Source organism: Bos indicus, chromosome 9, assembly GCF_029378745.1.
Source record: "Bos indicus isolate NIAB-ARS_2022 breed Sahiwal x Tharparkar chromosome 9, NIAB-ARS_B.indTharparkar_mat_pri_1.0, whole genome shotgun sequence".
In the NCBI taxonomy this organism is placed as follows: Eukaryota; Metazoa; Chordata; class Mammalia; order Artiodactyla; family Bovidae; genus Bos; species Bos indicus.
The window spans coordinates 9,512,847-9,527,963 of NC_091768.1; the positions used below are offsets into that span (position 1 = coordinate 9,512,847).

At 38.0% G+C, this 15,117-nt stretch overlaps 1 protein-coding gene across 1 annotated transcript in view; it reads right to left on the bottom strand.

The window, feature by feature from the left end:
• Positions 1–15,117, bottom strand: part of COL9A1 (collagen type IX alpha 1 chain) — a 90,085-nt gene that overhangs the window by 47,159 nt on the left and 27,809 nt on the right. Inside the window, 8 exon segments of the mRNA XM_070795675.1 lie at positions 1,794–1,847; positions 3,780–3,836; positions 4,556–4,588; positions 5,225–5,278; positions 6,635–6,688; positions 7,060–7,083; positions 9,738–9,773; positions 10,041–10,094. Of these exon segments, the coding sequence (XP_070651776.1) occupies positions 1,794–1,847; positions 3,780–3,836; positions 4,556–4,588; positions 5,225–5,278; positions 6,635–6,688; positions 7,060–7,083; positions 9,738–9,773; positions 10,041–10,094 (366 nt within the window).

Consider the following 15,117-nt stretch of genomic DNA (forward strand, 5'->3'; position numbering starts at 1 on the left):
GCAAAATTGTGAATCTGAAAGCAAACTTCAAGACCCTAGTCTTAATTCTTCATCTTTCTGCTTTCAGTTCGCAACTAAATGCATCCATTAGCCCTTTCAGGTTTCATTTTTCAAGGAGTTATATTATCTTTATAGATCAATTGTCAAAGACAGCCACTGAAACTTTTAGGGACATAGGCATGTGAAATAAATTAAAGGAACAGTCAACAATTTTTAACTATGAAAAGTTTTTTCATGAAAATTTTGGCCAGTTACCTACCACACCAAGAATTTTGCAGGTTCCCCACTTAAGAAGTTCAGATAACTGGCTTGCATAGGTCTCAAAAATACTAGTTTCATGGGTGAGTAGAGAGACCTCTGATTGACTATTTCATTCCCAAACCCCATGGGATGGGGAAGTGGAAGTTTCCCAAAGAGAAGGGGTCACCAAAAAGAGAGGAAAGGATACAGGGCATCAAAACAGCAGAAGTCCACTAAATCTGCTTTATTATACATATTATCTCGAGGTGTCTTTCAGTGTGGGTTAATATTCTGTTTCTGTGGTTAGATGATATTCTATTATATGGATATGTCATACTTAAATTAGCGACATCAGACATATTTATTCATTTCTGTGCCCTTAGCCCGTAGAATAAACCCTGGCACATAACAGGGATTAATAAATATTTGTTGATTTTTTTGTTACAAATTTAAAAATTCAATGGAGGAACGGGCACACAGAAAAACATCCAAAGTACTTGATGTTTTTATAATTTTCTCCAGTTTGTCATCAAGAATCCACCTGTGATATGCCAGATGAATAAAATGGCTCAACTATTCAGAGCCTAAGTAATAAAAGTAAGTTACTTAAAATGTAAGTTCACACTGTAATAAGGTACAGGAAATTGGTTTATTTATCTTCATTATCTGAGATTGTTCAATAGTTTTTCTGAAGGAATTCAAGAATATTAGTGCCTGAAGATATTAATAAATTTCTTCTCAAGGTCTTAACCTCGAAAGACAGACTTCTGCCACCCTGTAAAGGGTGTAAATGGACATATTCAACAAAGTCTAGATGACCCACATTAATAAGAACAGTTTGACTTTGTAAAAATATTATGGAATTTACAGGGACAAGTATTCTACCATATAAGAAGTCAAATTCTTAGTTACTCTAAGGCGATTTCATCCTAGTGGACAAAAAAAGACAAATAGGTCACCTTACTTTAAATTTCAGCCTTGCAGGACATGCTAGCTCCACTATAAGTTGTGCTGTGGATTCCAAGTTTCTACCCAAAATCAATATAAGTGCTATTGCTAACTTCCAGATGACTCAAAGCCTAAGTTATATTGAAATGAAGTCAGAAACAAACAAAAATTATTTCAGAACTTGAGAAGCTATAAGCCAATTATCAAATTCCCTGTTTGCTTGTCTCAGCAACACTTGTCATAAAATTTTACACTTGTCATAAAATTTTGTCTAGTGGAGTGGAACAACCAGCTTGAATAACATTTGACTATCAAAAGCATCAAGGAAAAGAGCTGAGTGTTATTGATTAGAAAAGGAAAGTGAGGGGTAGCAACACAGGAAGGAATGAAAGTGTATGGTGCTTTCTTTGTTCTTTTTTTGTAACTGAACAACCTTAGGATATGATGCTTAGTCAGAATATTGATGCATCTACTGAGAACTTGTCAATCATCACTGGAAAAGGAAGGGGCAAAAATCATGCTTTGTTATTCCTTATAAGCCCTTACAATGAAGGTCATTACAACTTCTTAATCACAATGTACCCACTAAATATTCCTGTCCTTACCTTGTGACCTTGTCTTCCAGGTTCACCAATCTCTCCTTTAGCTCCTTTATGACCCTAACAAATGCAAAAATACATAAGTATTTATTTCTCATAAAATACATGAGAAATAAATAAATGTGTTGGATTTGACACAGAAAGTGGTCAGATGGCTCATAAAGTGACCTTGCTCCCCTAAATGTAAGTCAACATGCCGCTAAGAGAAAGGTTATGTCACAAAGAAATGACAGCCTTAGAAGAATTTTAAAACACCATGTGTACTACACAACTGTATATAATAGGTATCAGTTTCAGTTAACTCTGTCCTGGAATAACAAATTCTCCATTACCTAGGTCAGTAACTAGATAATGACACTGCCCGCTGGTGTCTAGATCCCTTCTTCCCCAACTTCCTCTCACAGCTGGGTCTCCTCCAACATCAGTAACTCATTCTCCAGAGGTGGACCGCTGACCCACAAGACCAGCTGCCCCCTGCTCTCCAGAGCCTCCTCTGAAAACCCTTTTCCTCCTCTGCACCCACGGCCTTACTTGAGGCAGAAGAAGGGCTTCCCCCGATGTACAACTTTCTGCCCCTTCTTGTGCACAGTTTAAGTACAAATTCAGTTCAGTTCAGTTACTCAGTCATGTCCGACTCTTTATGGCCCCATGGACTGCAGCACACCAGGCCTCCCTGTCCATCACCAACACCTGGAGTTCACTCAAACTCATGTCCATTGAGTCAGTGATCCCATCCAACCATCTCATCCTCTGTCATCCCCTTCTCCTCCCACCCCCAATCCCTCCCAGTATCAGGGTCTTTTCCAATGAGTCAACTCTGAGCATGAGGTGGCCAAAGTATTGGAGTTTCAGCTTCAACATCAGTCCTACCAATGAAAACCCAGGACTGATTTCCTTTAGAATGGACTGGTTTCATCTCCTTGCAGTCCAAGGGACTCTCAAGAGTCTTCTCCAACACCACAGTTCAAAAGCATCAAGTCTTCAGCACTCAGCTTTCTTTATGGTCCGACTCTCACATTCATACACGACTACTGGAAAAACCATAGCCTTGACTAGATGGACCTTTGTTGGCAAAGTAATGTCTCTGCTTTTTAAGTGCAAATAGACAGCTATAAACAGCAGTCAGCAAAGGCTGCAAAGCACAAGAAACTCCCATCTTTCACTGTCAGGACACCTGTCCTAACCCTTTGGATCAGTAACATGAAATAAATGTGAAATAAACATTCCAAATATTGTCTATTAGAGTTTTGTCCTGAAAACCTTTCTTGTTCCAAGATTCAAGTTTCCATGAAAAATAAGACACCCATCCAGGCCCCCGTCTTCTGCATTATGGGTGCACACCCAAGCTAACCTTAGAGAAAACTGCAATGGGAAACCCATTGCCTCGGAGTCTTTTGGATCTTGGCACAACTCCCCTGATTTGGAATTTTTCAAAATAATTTCAGACTCATAGACTAGAGAGAGAAAGCCGATTAACCCCAGCATTTGGTATTTATTTCTTTATTCCAATGGGTAATTTTGAAGCAATTATGATGGCAGTGTGAGAGAAAAACACATTTGGAAAGTGTCTTTTTTTCCCCTCTATTTTGCACAGTTTTTCCAATTTATTTTGACTAAAACAGTTTGAAATACATTAAATGTACAGTCCCTGGCCCCCGTCTCTCACTATTGGAGTAAACTTCTGAACCTTCATCTGGCGTTCTAGAGTCTCTCAATCCAGTGCATTTCATTGATATATCTTCCCTGAGAAACAGAAGCACTGAATAGCCAAGTATCTGTGTCTTGTTAGGGATAGCTGTCAGCATACCAGTGGGAACTTCCAGGACTGAAAAAGGACCACAGACAAAGCCGCCGAATAAGCGACACAGACTTGCCTAACCCATCAGGGTGGGGTCTGTGCGCGAGCAAGGCCAATGCTTCAGGGACAGCCTCTGTTTTTCGTATGGATCATACTCTTGAAGACAGAATACAGCACGGACATTATTGTCTTACCCTCATGCCTGGCAGACCTGGGTATCCCGAACGACCCGGTGGGCAGGAATTGGGACACTGCCAGAGAAACAGAAAGAGAGTAACTGAGAGCCTCTGCTTCGTGATAAAATGATACATCTTTTAGGGTTTCCAGCTGCAGAATCCCAATGCAAGTCTATTCATTAAATAACTCTGGCTACTCTTTCCTTTTTTATTTACTTATAAACTCAGAAATATTCCTAGCTTACAGAAACATACAAAGAACATAACAAACCCTTTCCCCACGTATCCACCATCCAGATTTAATGAATACTACTATTTTTACATATTATTTCAGATTCAATTTGTTCAAGAAATAAAACATTTGCAGACCAACCTCTCCCCCTCCAATCCAACAGCTCTGTCCTGAAGGTCACGTCCCCCCCAACAAATTGACCAAAACTGCATTTAGTGCACTTTTCCTACTGTTTGAGTATCAGTCTATTAATAAAACAAGTCTTAGAGAGTATTATTGGACTTAGATCTTCTAAAATTGGAGTGCTCTGGTGAAAAGCAGGTCTCCTCCATAAAGTAAAAAAGATTATGGAAAAAGAAAGATAATTCTATAATGAAAAAGTTAGTGTGAGTATGTATAAATGACCAGTCCACCAGTCCAACAAATTGCTCTGCCATCTGAGTAAAATAAAACATGAAAATACAACATATTCTAGCAAGATCATCTTAAAGAGAATTCATCTTCTAAAGAGAATTCCTGGTCTTTGACAAAAGTGTATTTTATTCAAAGGAAAATGTCTTACCAATGGATCTCCATCATGAAAGCCAATTGTTCCCTAAAGAAAATGTTAAAGTTAAGAATATAGTGAAATATTTAATTCACTACTAATAATAAAATGTTCATTTGACAAATACAGTAAATGTATTTTTTTCAATAAGCTATAAGGAATAAATAGTCTAAGATATGCTAATATTCTAGAAACTTCACTCATGGGTCTATTCTGTTTGGAGAAATCTAAATTTTAATACATTATTTATTTCACAGGATTGAAGAGAAGTAAAATGACAGAATAGAAAATATGGAGAATTCTGAATCATAAGTTAAAAGTATGGATTATCTCCCAATTAACCTCATTTTTTAAATTGTTCATTGTATAAATCCTTCATAAAAACTAGTTCATTTGAAAATGTTCCTTTTATATGTCCAAGTTTTGAGCATTTGAGAACTCAAAAGCCTCAAAGCACTTCAAATATAATGCATAAACCATTCCCTTGAAAATCACCTTTCAAATTATTGTGATTTCTCAACTATACTGGCCTTAAAAGATCATGCTCTGAATGAGTGAAAATATCATAGCCATTTTGAAATTTTAGGACAATGATTCAATTTAAAAGCCCTTTCATTTTTGGCTCTTAGGGTTCTATAATCCCAACTTTCAGACACAGAGAAATTCAAACTGCAAATAACTTACACTGGGTCCCGGAGGGCCAGGGGGGCCCGGTGGTCCTCTTTTCCCAGGGTCGCCCTAAGTTATTTGAAAATTGTGACACAGCGGTTATACACACGTCAAGACACAGTGCACAAAACAGGTGAGGTATGAGAAACTGACATTCCTACACACCCTGCAGAGCTCAGCCTGCATAGGCCTGCCACCAAAATCAATGGGTGACCCGCAATCCAATTAGTCCCACAAAGCTAGAAGAATAAAGGAGTTCCAGCCTCATCAAAGTAAGAGAAGGCGGAGGGAGACTTGGGGAAAAGAGCCAGTTCTTCTCTATACACTGATCACTGATCACTATGGAAACACTATGCATTTTTCTAGTTGATATTCAGGGGAACCAGAATAGTCGCTACTGCCAGCGCCGCCCAGCTAAGGGCAGCTCACCCCTGCCTGAGACTGTGAACAGGAAGGCAACCTCTCAGGGCCAGTCAGCGCTGGACTCTTCACCCGGAAGCTGACCCTCAGTCTGTCACCGCAGGCAACTGCAAATGCTACAGAAGAGCAAAGATGGCTAAATATGCCATTCAGATGAAAGTGGATTCCAGCTAGACTTAATCACCAGCGCTTCCTCCCCGCACACCTTGTCCTTCTAATATTCTATCATAAACCAAAGCATCTTACACTCCACTTTATAATCATTTTATATGCATTCTTGCATTCAGTAAATAAATTTATTAAACAGCAGCACCTACAGAGAAGCTAGATAGGTATACATGTGGCTCCTGCTTTCAATGGATTTACTATTGTCGATTCTTCAGATAACATCACTACTTCAAGATTTTTGGAATATTTATTGAATATTAACATCAATTTCTCCCATGCAGTTCAGCTCTCTATTGACTAAAGTTCTGTCGGTTCGATTATGATTTTACGATGCTAACATAAACATACCTGGGAATGATTTTAGACTATTCACTCATTTCATACAGAGAAACTCATACAAAAGACACCGGACCCCAATCCCAACTGAGTCTGTAAAATGAAGGTGACACTTCTTGGCTTAATCACTAATTCTAGAAGTTGGGAAGAAAAGTTCAGCTGAGAACTTTGGGAAAAAATATTATGTAAAGTTTAAAAATTAAATTAAATTAAAAAAAATTAAACCATTACAGAAGAAAATGTGAAATGGAAATATGTAGTTGAATAAATAAGGATTGTAGAGGACTAACAGGAGAAAAAAATAAATAAAATCACTCTACAAAAATGAGATAGCATTATTACCCTGGTCCTCATCCGCATTATAAACTGGAATTAAACTTATTGCCGTGTCTTGGATTTGCAGGGGAAACACACATAGGGCAGTTTGCCATCCCCGGTAACACCTCCTATTAAGTCAGCAAACATCTGTCAACTCGCTGTGTTTGTGTGTCTGGTACTCACAATCGGTCCCACACGGCCAAGCTCTCCAGGGAGTCCTGCTCCCCCAGGAGGACCCTGAAATCAACAAATTAGAGGGACATGGTGATTTATGACGTTTTCACAATTTATGACAAGTGATATCAAATACGATAAACAACTGACTCAGAATGATGGATCTGTGCTAGCTTTGGCTTCCAATGAGACAACAACTCATCTGACCGAAGAGTAATTACTTAAAATGGAAATTTCTTAAATTAACAGAAATTTCTTAAGTTAATAAAATATTTTTAGTAGAATAGGCGTGCTGTCACAGTAGCCACCTAAGATCCCTAAGGGAGGACACTGTCAGCACCACGGGTAGAGTGCTGACTGGGGACCAAGGTTGGGATCTGAGAAACAGGCCATTCTTATAGACTACGTAAAACAAACCAAGGGATGATACTTACAGGGGGTCCTGGAATACCACGGCCCTAAAAGGTTAAAATAAAAGTTGTTACGATACAGGAGCCCTACTTCATGTAAATACAGTAGTTACAGAAATAGCTACAGAAGTTACTTCTGTAAATACAGAACTAACTCAGTTCAGAAATAAACTACAAAGTCTATCCCTAAATCAACATAAAATGCTCATTCGAAAAGAAAGGACTGGGTAAAGAAAGCAAACTCGGCCCCACTTCTAAATGAAGAAGCTTGCTTCAGCTCCTCAAATGTTCTTTTGATGTCTATCCTGTAGCTAGCCTGTAGTATTTTTTTCAAACTTTTTTTTTTTTTTTTTTTTTTTTAAGAAAAGCAAAGTAAAGAAAACCTACTCCAGTATTCTTGCCTGAAGAATCCCATGGACAGAGGAGCCTAATAGATTATAATAGTCCATAGCATTGCACAGAGTCAGACACGACTGAAGCGACTTAGCACAGCAAGTAAAGAGGTCATCCATGCTTGCTGTCAGGAGAATTTACCAGTCCTCACAAAGAGGCATATCACAACTGGACTTTTTCACATTCCTTCCCACTTTAGTTTATTACAAAATAGTGAACATGTGCTATACCGTAGGTCCTTGCTGCTTATCTATTTTATATGCAATAGTTTCTATTTGTTGGAGAAGGCAATGGCACCCCACTCCAGTACTTTTACTTGGAAAATCCCATGGACGGAGGAGCCTGGTGGGCTCCTATCTATGGGGTCACACAGAGTCGGACACGACTGAAGCGACTTCACTTTCGCTTTTCACTTTCCTGCATTGGAGAAGGAAATGGCAACCCACTCCAGTGTTCTTGCCTGGAGAATCCCAGGGACAGGGGAGCCTGGTGGGCTGCCGTCTACGGGGTCGCACAGAGTCGGACATGACTGAAGCGACTTAGCAGCAGCAGCAGCAGCAGTTTCTATTTGTTAATCCCAAATTCCTAATGTATCCCTCCCTTCCTTTCCTCTTTTGTAACCACAAGCTTGTTTTCTATGCCTGTGAGTCTATTTCTGTTTTGTAAAGAAGTTCACTTGTAGCATATTTTAGCTTCCACATATAAATGATATCATTTGTCATGTTTTATAAGAAACCGACATTAAAAGTAAGACAACATTGCTTTAAAATTTATAATATGATATTTGGAAATTGCCCAAACATTTAGCACAGAGAGGAAGGGGAGAACCAAAGTGTTTAGGAATACACCCCTTGACAGGTAAGGCTATGTGTCCAGACACCAAATCCAGTAGAAATGGAAAACAAAATGGTGTCACTCTTGAAATGACCTCCAGTGGGATCCTCATTTATGCTGAATTTTATTTTAAAACCAGTCATTCTGTCTCCCACTCCCTTACATTTACTATCTCTTGAGCAACATCAAACTGAGTGTAACCAGGGATTGAAACCACGCCTTATGCAGCCTCCAAGCCTCAATTCCAAGCACAGGGCCCAGCACACAAAGAGCTCTGACTCTGTGCTGGTTGAATTTAATAAAACTGAGCACTGCTGCCTTCAGGGCTCAGTCTCCCAGCCTTGGACCGCCTCGCCATTCTCTCCCCTCTGCGGTCTTGAATCCCTCATATGCACAGCTGTCTCTGACACCATATTCCTGACAGCTTGTACTTCCAGACTTCGTATTTTCTAGACAGAAATATCTAAGATAGACTTAGATATTTTCTAAAATATCCATCCATATATGAAGCATCCAGGGGAATCACATCCTCTGATAATGATGCTATTATTTCTAATTATTTAGGCAGCCACAACAAGCATGAATTTCACATGAGTAATATGTTTCAATGGTAAATGGGGAGTTTTCAAGGCACTCTTTGAAAAATTACTTCTATTTGAACATTATAATATGTGGATCAATGTGGGAAATAAATGTTATGCTTGAAGATACCAAAGTAATCAAAAAGTTATTTCATTATCAAGAGACCTAGAGATTTGATGAATTTTTTTAAAGGCATCTCTATAAGATGTTGAGCTCTGAGCTAAAAATGTGGGGGGAAAGCCAGCAAACTCTTCACCTCTGAAAATAGACTTATAATGGAAAAGATGAAATATGGCAAAGGAAGCAGTGCAAATAGAAAACAAAGAGGAAAAACACAGATTAATAGCAAGAACAAAAAAGGAATGAAGAACAAATAGGAAAAAAAAAAAAAAACAGCAGCCTGAGAATCCAGCTCTCCTCTGGCTAGAAATAACACAAGTCTGGTGGACTGTGCAACGTGGAAAAAGCCTCGCCAGGGAAGCAGGTGGGTGATAATATGGCTCGTATTTCATTAGACATAAAACCAGTTGTGAAGAAAGTGGCGTGATGCCGAGGTCTAAACACCAAATACTTAGATTTGCTGCTGTTACGTGAGATACAGTTTCCATCAATGGGAACAGAGAGGGGGTTATTTCCATTGGTAAATGCCACCTGCAAACAGATGTATATATTTTACACCATACGTTCAAATTGCTCTGAAATTTTCTACTCATAGTCAGAATGCTTATCATAGCAGATAAGCCATAATCTCTTTGTGATGTATATTATGTGGGCCCCTTTGTGTGTTTCTATTTGTTAATTGAAATATTAACAAATAGAAACTAAATTGAAAAATTTCACAATGGCAGAATTTTACCTAAAGACAGACTATAAATCACTTCACATTTACTTACTGGAAATCCACGAGGTCCTGGCACACCAGGTTCTCCCTAAAAATAAAAATAGCTCCATTGTACTTAGCTTTTTTAGCATGAGTATGTAAGTATGCAAACTGCATAAATATTAAAATCATTAAAACACTCCACCTTACTGTTTGAACGCAATTTAATTCAACTGTTATAAAACATGATTTTGGTTGAACAAGTGTATTTCAGCCACTTTACAACTAATCTGTTAACTGATTTGGAAACACTACAATAAAATTATGCTTCAGCATTTAATTGATACGAGCAATTAATACCAGGAGGCTAACTTACTTTTTGTCCTCTTGGTCCAACAGAGCCAGGGGATCCATCAGGACCTGTTAATCCCTAACAAAGCAAGATGATATTAGAACTAATACAACATCCTTAGGCAAGCCACTAAGTGGATAATTCCATTTTATTTATTAATCACACGCAGGATAGTTTACCTACATATGGTGCAAGTCTTTATAAAGAAAAACCTTTCTATATTCCTATTCAAAGGTAATGTCTGACATGACATCTGACTGTTACAGTTACTTTCTGTTAATAAACTGTATCCTGTTCATAACTTCCCACTAAATGCACTGTTTATCACAGGATTCAATAATTTAGTATTTTTGTCTCTGCTTTGAAAAAATGGGAAATAATAATTACAATGTTCTAATAGGTAAGGCTAATGGGACAACTCCAATACTTTGGCCCCCAATGCGAAAAGCTGACTCATTTGAAAAAACCCTGATGCTGGGAAAGATTGAAGGCAGGAGGAGAAGGGGATGGCAGAGGATGAGGTGGTTGGATGGCATCACTGACACAATGGACGTGAGTTTGAGTAAACTCTGGGAGTTGGTGATGGACAGGGAGGCCTGACGTGCTGCGCAGTTCATGGGGTCGCAGAGAGTCAGCCACGACTGAGCAACAGAACTGAACTGAACTGAATGGGACAACAGGACTTGGCTCTGCCATTAGCCATGTTATGCATCTCTTCATTTATAAAGCAAAATGCTTTATATTTGTATGTCTCTGTAGCTCTCAATAACATCTTGAGAGTTAAAATGTTCCTTCGATAGTGATTAAAACTAATCAATCTCATTGTTGCCTTTTAGCCACCTAAAGCCCCTCAGTTATCTCCTAGCAATGACAACTGCTTATGGAAAACATTAACTTTTAAAGTTGAATCATTTGAGAGCATGTTTCTAGTTTATCTCTTTTAGTGAAATAGCTACAATTAAATATACATTTTCATGTGTGCCACTCAGTACGTAGACTCTAAGTCCATTACTGTAAAACACATTTATAACATCACATGTAATGCTAAAGTAGTTATTCAAGCATCACTTCCAACCATCGTTGCTTTCCCTACCAGTACTTATTTTATCATCATCCTAATATAAAATACATATCAAACCATGATAATACTACATGTATATCTTAATTTCCACATTGGATGAAGACACATTTTTATCTTTTTAGTTTTTCCTTTATTTTAGATGTTGTCATTTATAATACAATATTGAACTTATACCCTACAAAATACAATTATATGTACCTATATATGTAAATATATACATACATTATGCACATACACATATACACATGTATATAGAAATAACTTGTAAAATCTATTAGCAAGATTTTGAAAAAAATTAAAATGATATTGAGGAATTCCTTGAAAATATGAAAGTCTGACTTAAAAATGAATCACGAAAGTGCATATTTAATCTGTCAGTCTGCATAAATATCAATAAAATGCATTCATGTAACTTATATAGAAAACTATTTCACCAGCCACCATTTTTACATTTCTCTGCATCAATTAATTTCCTTCATAACTCCAGAGACTGAATCAAAGGAAATAGAAAAGAGTGAGTTGACAAAACTAATTATTGGAAATTTACCAAAGAAGAAAGCTATTAAACACACGTGGAAGGATTTTTGACAGACTTTGATTTTCAGTCTCTCTAGTACAATTACAATGCTCTAACTTGGGAACAGGCCTTAACATCTTAGTTGCTGAGCACTTGTGGTACTGGAACACTGGCTTCTGTATGTGAGCAAATAAACCATACCCCAGGAGCTCTCTGTAAACACATGTGGCACAAGGGCTTTATAAACCTCAGGGTAGGTCTGACTAAAGGGACTTCCAATGCCCACTTCACGCATATACCCTCCAAGACCCGTCCTGGTCAGTTCCCACACACACTGCCAACTAACCACATTTAATCAGGGGCTAAAACCACTGGCAAAGTTGGAGGGCAGTAGCTACTACATACCCACTCCAGTATTCTTGCCTGGAGAACCCCAGGGACAGAGGAGCCTACTGGGCTGCCCTCTCTGGGGTCGCACAGAGTCGGACACGACTGAGGCAACTTAGCAGCAGCAGCAGCAGCTACTACATAAGGCAGAACTTCAGCTACATAATAAAGAAGCAGAGTGGCTGGATAACCTGGAGGCTGCTTCTAGATACTCCTTGTCTCAACTGTCTTCCGTAAGACATGGTAGATCAGATCAGATCAGTCGCTCAGTCGTGTCCGACTCTTTGCGACCCCATGAATCGCAGCACGCCAGACATGGTAAACCACATCTAATCACAAGGAGGCTGTGAGTTAATGAAAATGTATTCTGGCGTCCAATCTAGTGAACTCTGTTGTGGCACAGCCATGCATTAAGGCATAGGCTCTGTGAGGACAGGACTCCATCTCCATTACAATCTGAGCACACTGCCCGAGCATTTAACACATGCAGCACAGAAGATTACAGAAGGCTACTGAACAGGAGATGTGGGCTAGCCTACTGGGTGGAGGGATTTCACACCTGTCACTCCACATCATCTTTATTTTTAGTTCAAATCCCAGCTCTGCCACTTAGTACAAGGCCACTGTAGGCAAGTTACTCAAATGCATAGAGCCTCAGTTTCCTAATCTGTAAAACGGGTATAATGTTAATATCTACCTCACATGGCAACTTTGAAGATTCACTGGGATAGTGTACACAGAGTGTTTACAACCATGCCTGGAACAGCAGATGCTAAGTAAATGTTAGCTTTTCTTATTATTATCATTATTATGTAGTCAGATTATCCTAGAAGCTGATGAAGTAACATTTCCTGCTCTCTGGGAGCTTAAAATCTCATTCAGAAGAGATTCTGCAAAAAAAAAAAAAAAAAAAAACAAGCAAAAAATCTGGGTATTAACCACAGGCACTGTGCTTCACAGCCCCCTCACATTTCTCTGATGCCTAACTATTTCCCCTTACACTGCCTTTCAGAATAACTTCTTTATTACTCACTATCCTAATCATATAACATCACAGATAATAGTTGTATACATTCAGAGGATGTTCTAATCTCTCTCCTATAAAACAGCGTAACAACTATAATTCATGTACTTAATTCTAATTCCTCTTTTCTGTATCTTAGACAGATGCTATAAGAATGGAAAAGAAATACTCTTTTAGAGCTCTTAGAGCTCACTATGCATGCCACATCATAAGTGCCTGTAAGAGTATAAGTTATTAATGATAACAGCACAGTTGTCCTTTGAGTACAGAGCTTGCAACCAAGCTTGGATTTCTTTAATGTTATGTGTCTATAAGGGAAAAGAATCAACTTAAACTAAAGAAAAGAAGAGTTTTATATATATATATGTATGTAAGTCTCTCACAACTTCCATTTACAAACATATGCATAAAACTCCAATTTGCAGTCATTCTTATCTGTCAAAGAAATGACAGAGGAATATATTGCCAGTGGCAGAAAAAATTGCTTTCATATGAATGTTTGTGAAGATAAGGTTTTATACAGGATAAAATTAAAGCCCAGTGTATTCTGAAATTTCCCACTGCTGCTTGGCAAAGCAAGCAACCCTCACTATTAATTTCCTTCCAGCATTCCACCACTCAGTTCAGGAGACCCAAGCCATAATCCTACAAGACTAGCTGCCATGACTCATTTACCTTTTCTGTCAAAAATCCACTTAATTCAGGATAATAACCTTTAAGCTGTATCCTTTTCAGATTCTTCCAAACAAACCATCTGATTAACCATTTGTTAACATTACCAAAAAATACAGCATGTTTGTGACTGCACTTTAAAAAAAGTTCTACACAAATGCAAATTAGTATAGTTAATTTTTTGCTTAGTTCTAAGAAATGTCTAAAATCCTGGCACATGCATGAACTTCTTACTTTTTTTCTCTCCTTCCTTTTCTTTTTCTTTTTCTGTTGCTTTTCTCTACCATCCCAGAAAATTGATTAAATGCCCTTATCAGTTTCTTCCTGAGGATCTTACAGAGCCAAAGTTCTATGATGTAAGAAACCTTACTATTTTATACCTTTTAACTTTGGAAATCTTATTTGGAAATGGAAATCTATGCTGTGATACTGCAGTTATAAACAAAAAAAAAAGTACTTGCAATTATTAGTTACATTGTACTTCTAAAGATTTTGAAGAATTTTCTTTTTTATCCTATTTCTGTTTAAGGGTGGAAACTATAAAGTAAAACCAGACATTGTCTTTATGATTTTATGGTACTAGAGGAAGAAGAATTTGTTGAGCCTGCTACAAAAGCACCATGAAACCCAGACACAGACAAGTCTAGTCCTTTGTCTGAAATTATTCAACTCAATCATAAGACAAGACTTCAGGTCATTCATTTATGTTTCAACCATGCCAAAAATTAATAATAATAGTAATAAAGTCATTTAATCATCCATTTTCTTTTCACATAAAACAAGGTCCAAGGTTGAAAGGAATGCAGAAATAAACCTAACCTACTGGTTTATTTGTATTCATCAGACTTTTTTATTTGGATGCGACAGTTCCAACTAATTCACGGTGTTTCAAAGAGATGTGTGATAGCAAACAAGTTATATAATTTCCGTTCATATTTTGCAAATATTAGGCTGATATTCAGTTTGCATTATCCAAACATTAGTCCCTAGCGACCTCATGCACTGTCACTTTGCCTACATAGGAAGTTCAAACTAGGATCTTTTAAGTATACAACAAAGTCAGTCTCCTAAAGCAATGAATTGTTGCTGCTGTTGCTGTTTAGTCCCTAGCATAGACAAATATCCCCATTATACTAATCTTGATAAAGAAAGCACATCTTAATAACCACTAACATCTAGCTATTTTTCTTTTTCTCAAAATGAAGACTCTGTCTTAAACTCTAGCCAAAAGTTCTCAGAATCTATAATCATAGGTTTTCAAGGGCTTTGATTTAGAAAAGTCTTCAGTTTGGGGAAATCATATAAGTTGGTAACTTGAAGAACCCAGCACTGTCTGTTTTATGAGAGCAGAGGTCTGGGTATCACTTTACTTTGTATCCCAGCTGGAAAGTCAAGGAGTGGCCCTCAGTAAACTCTCAAC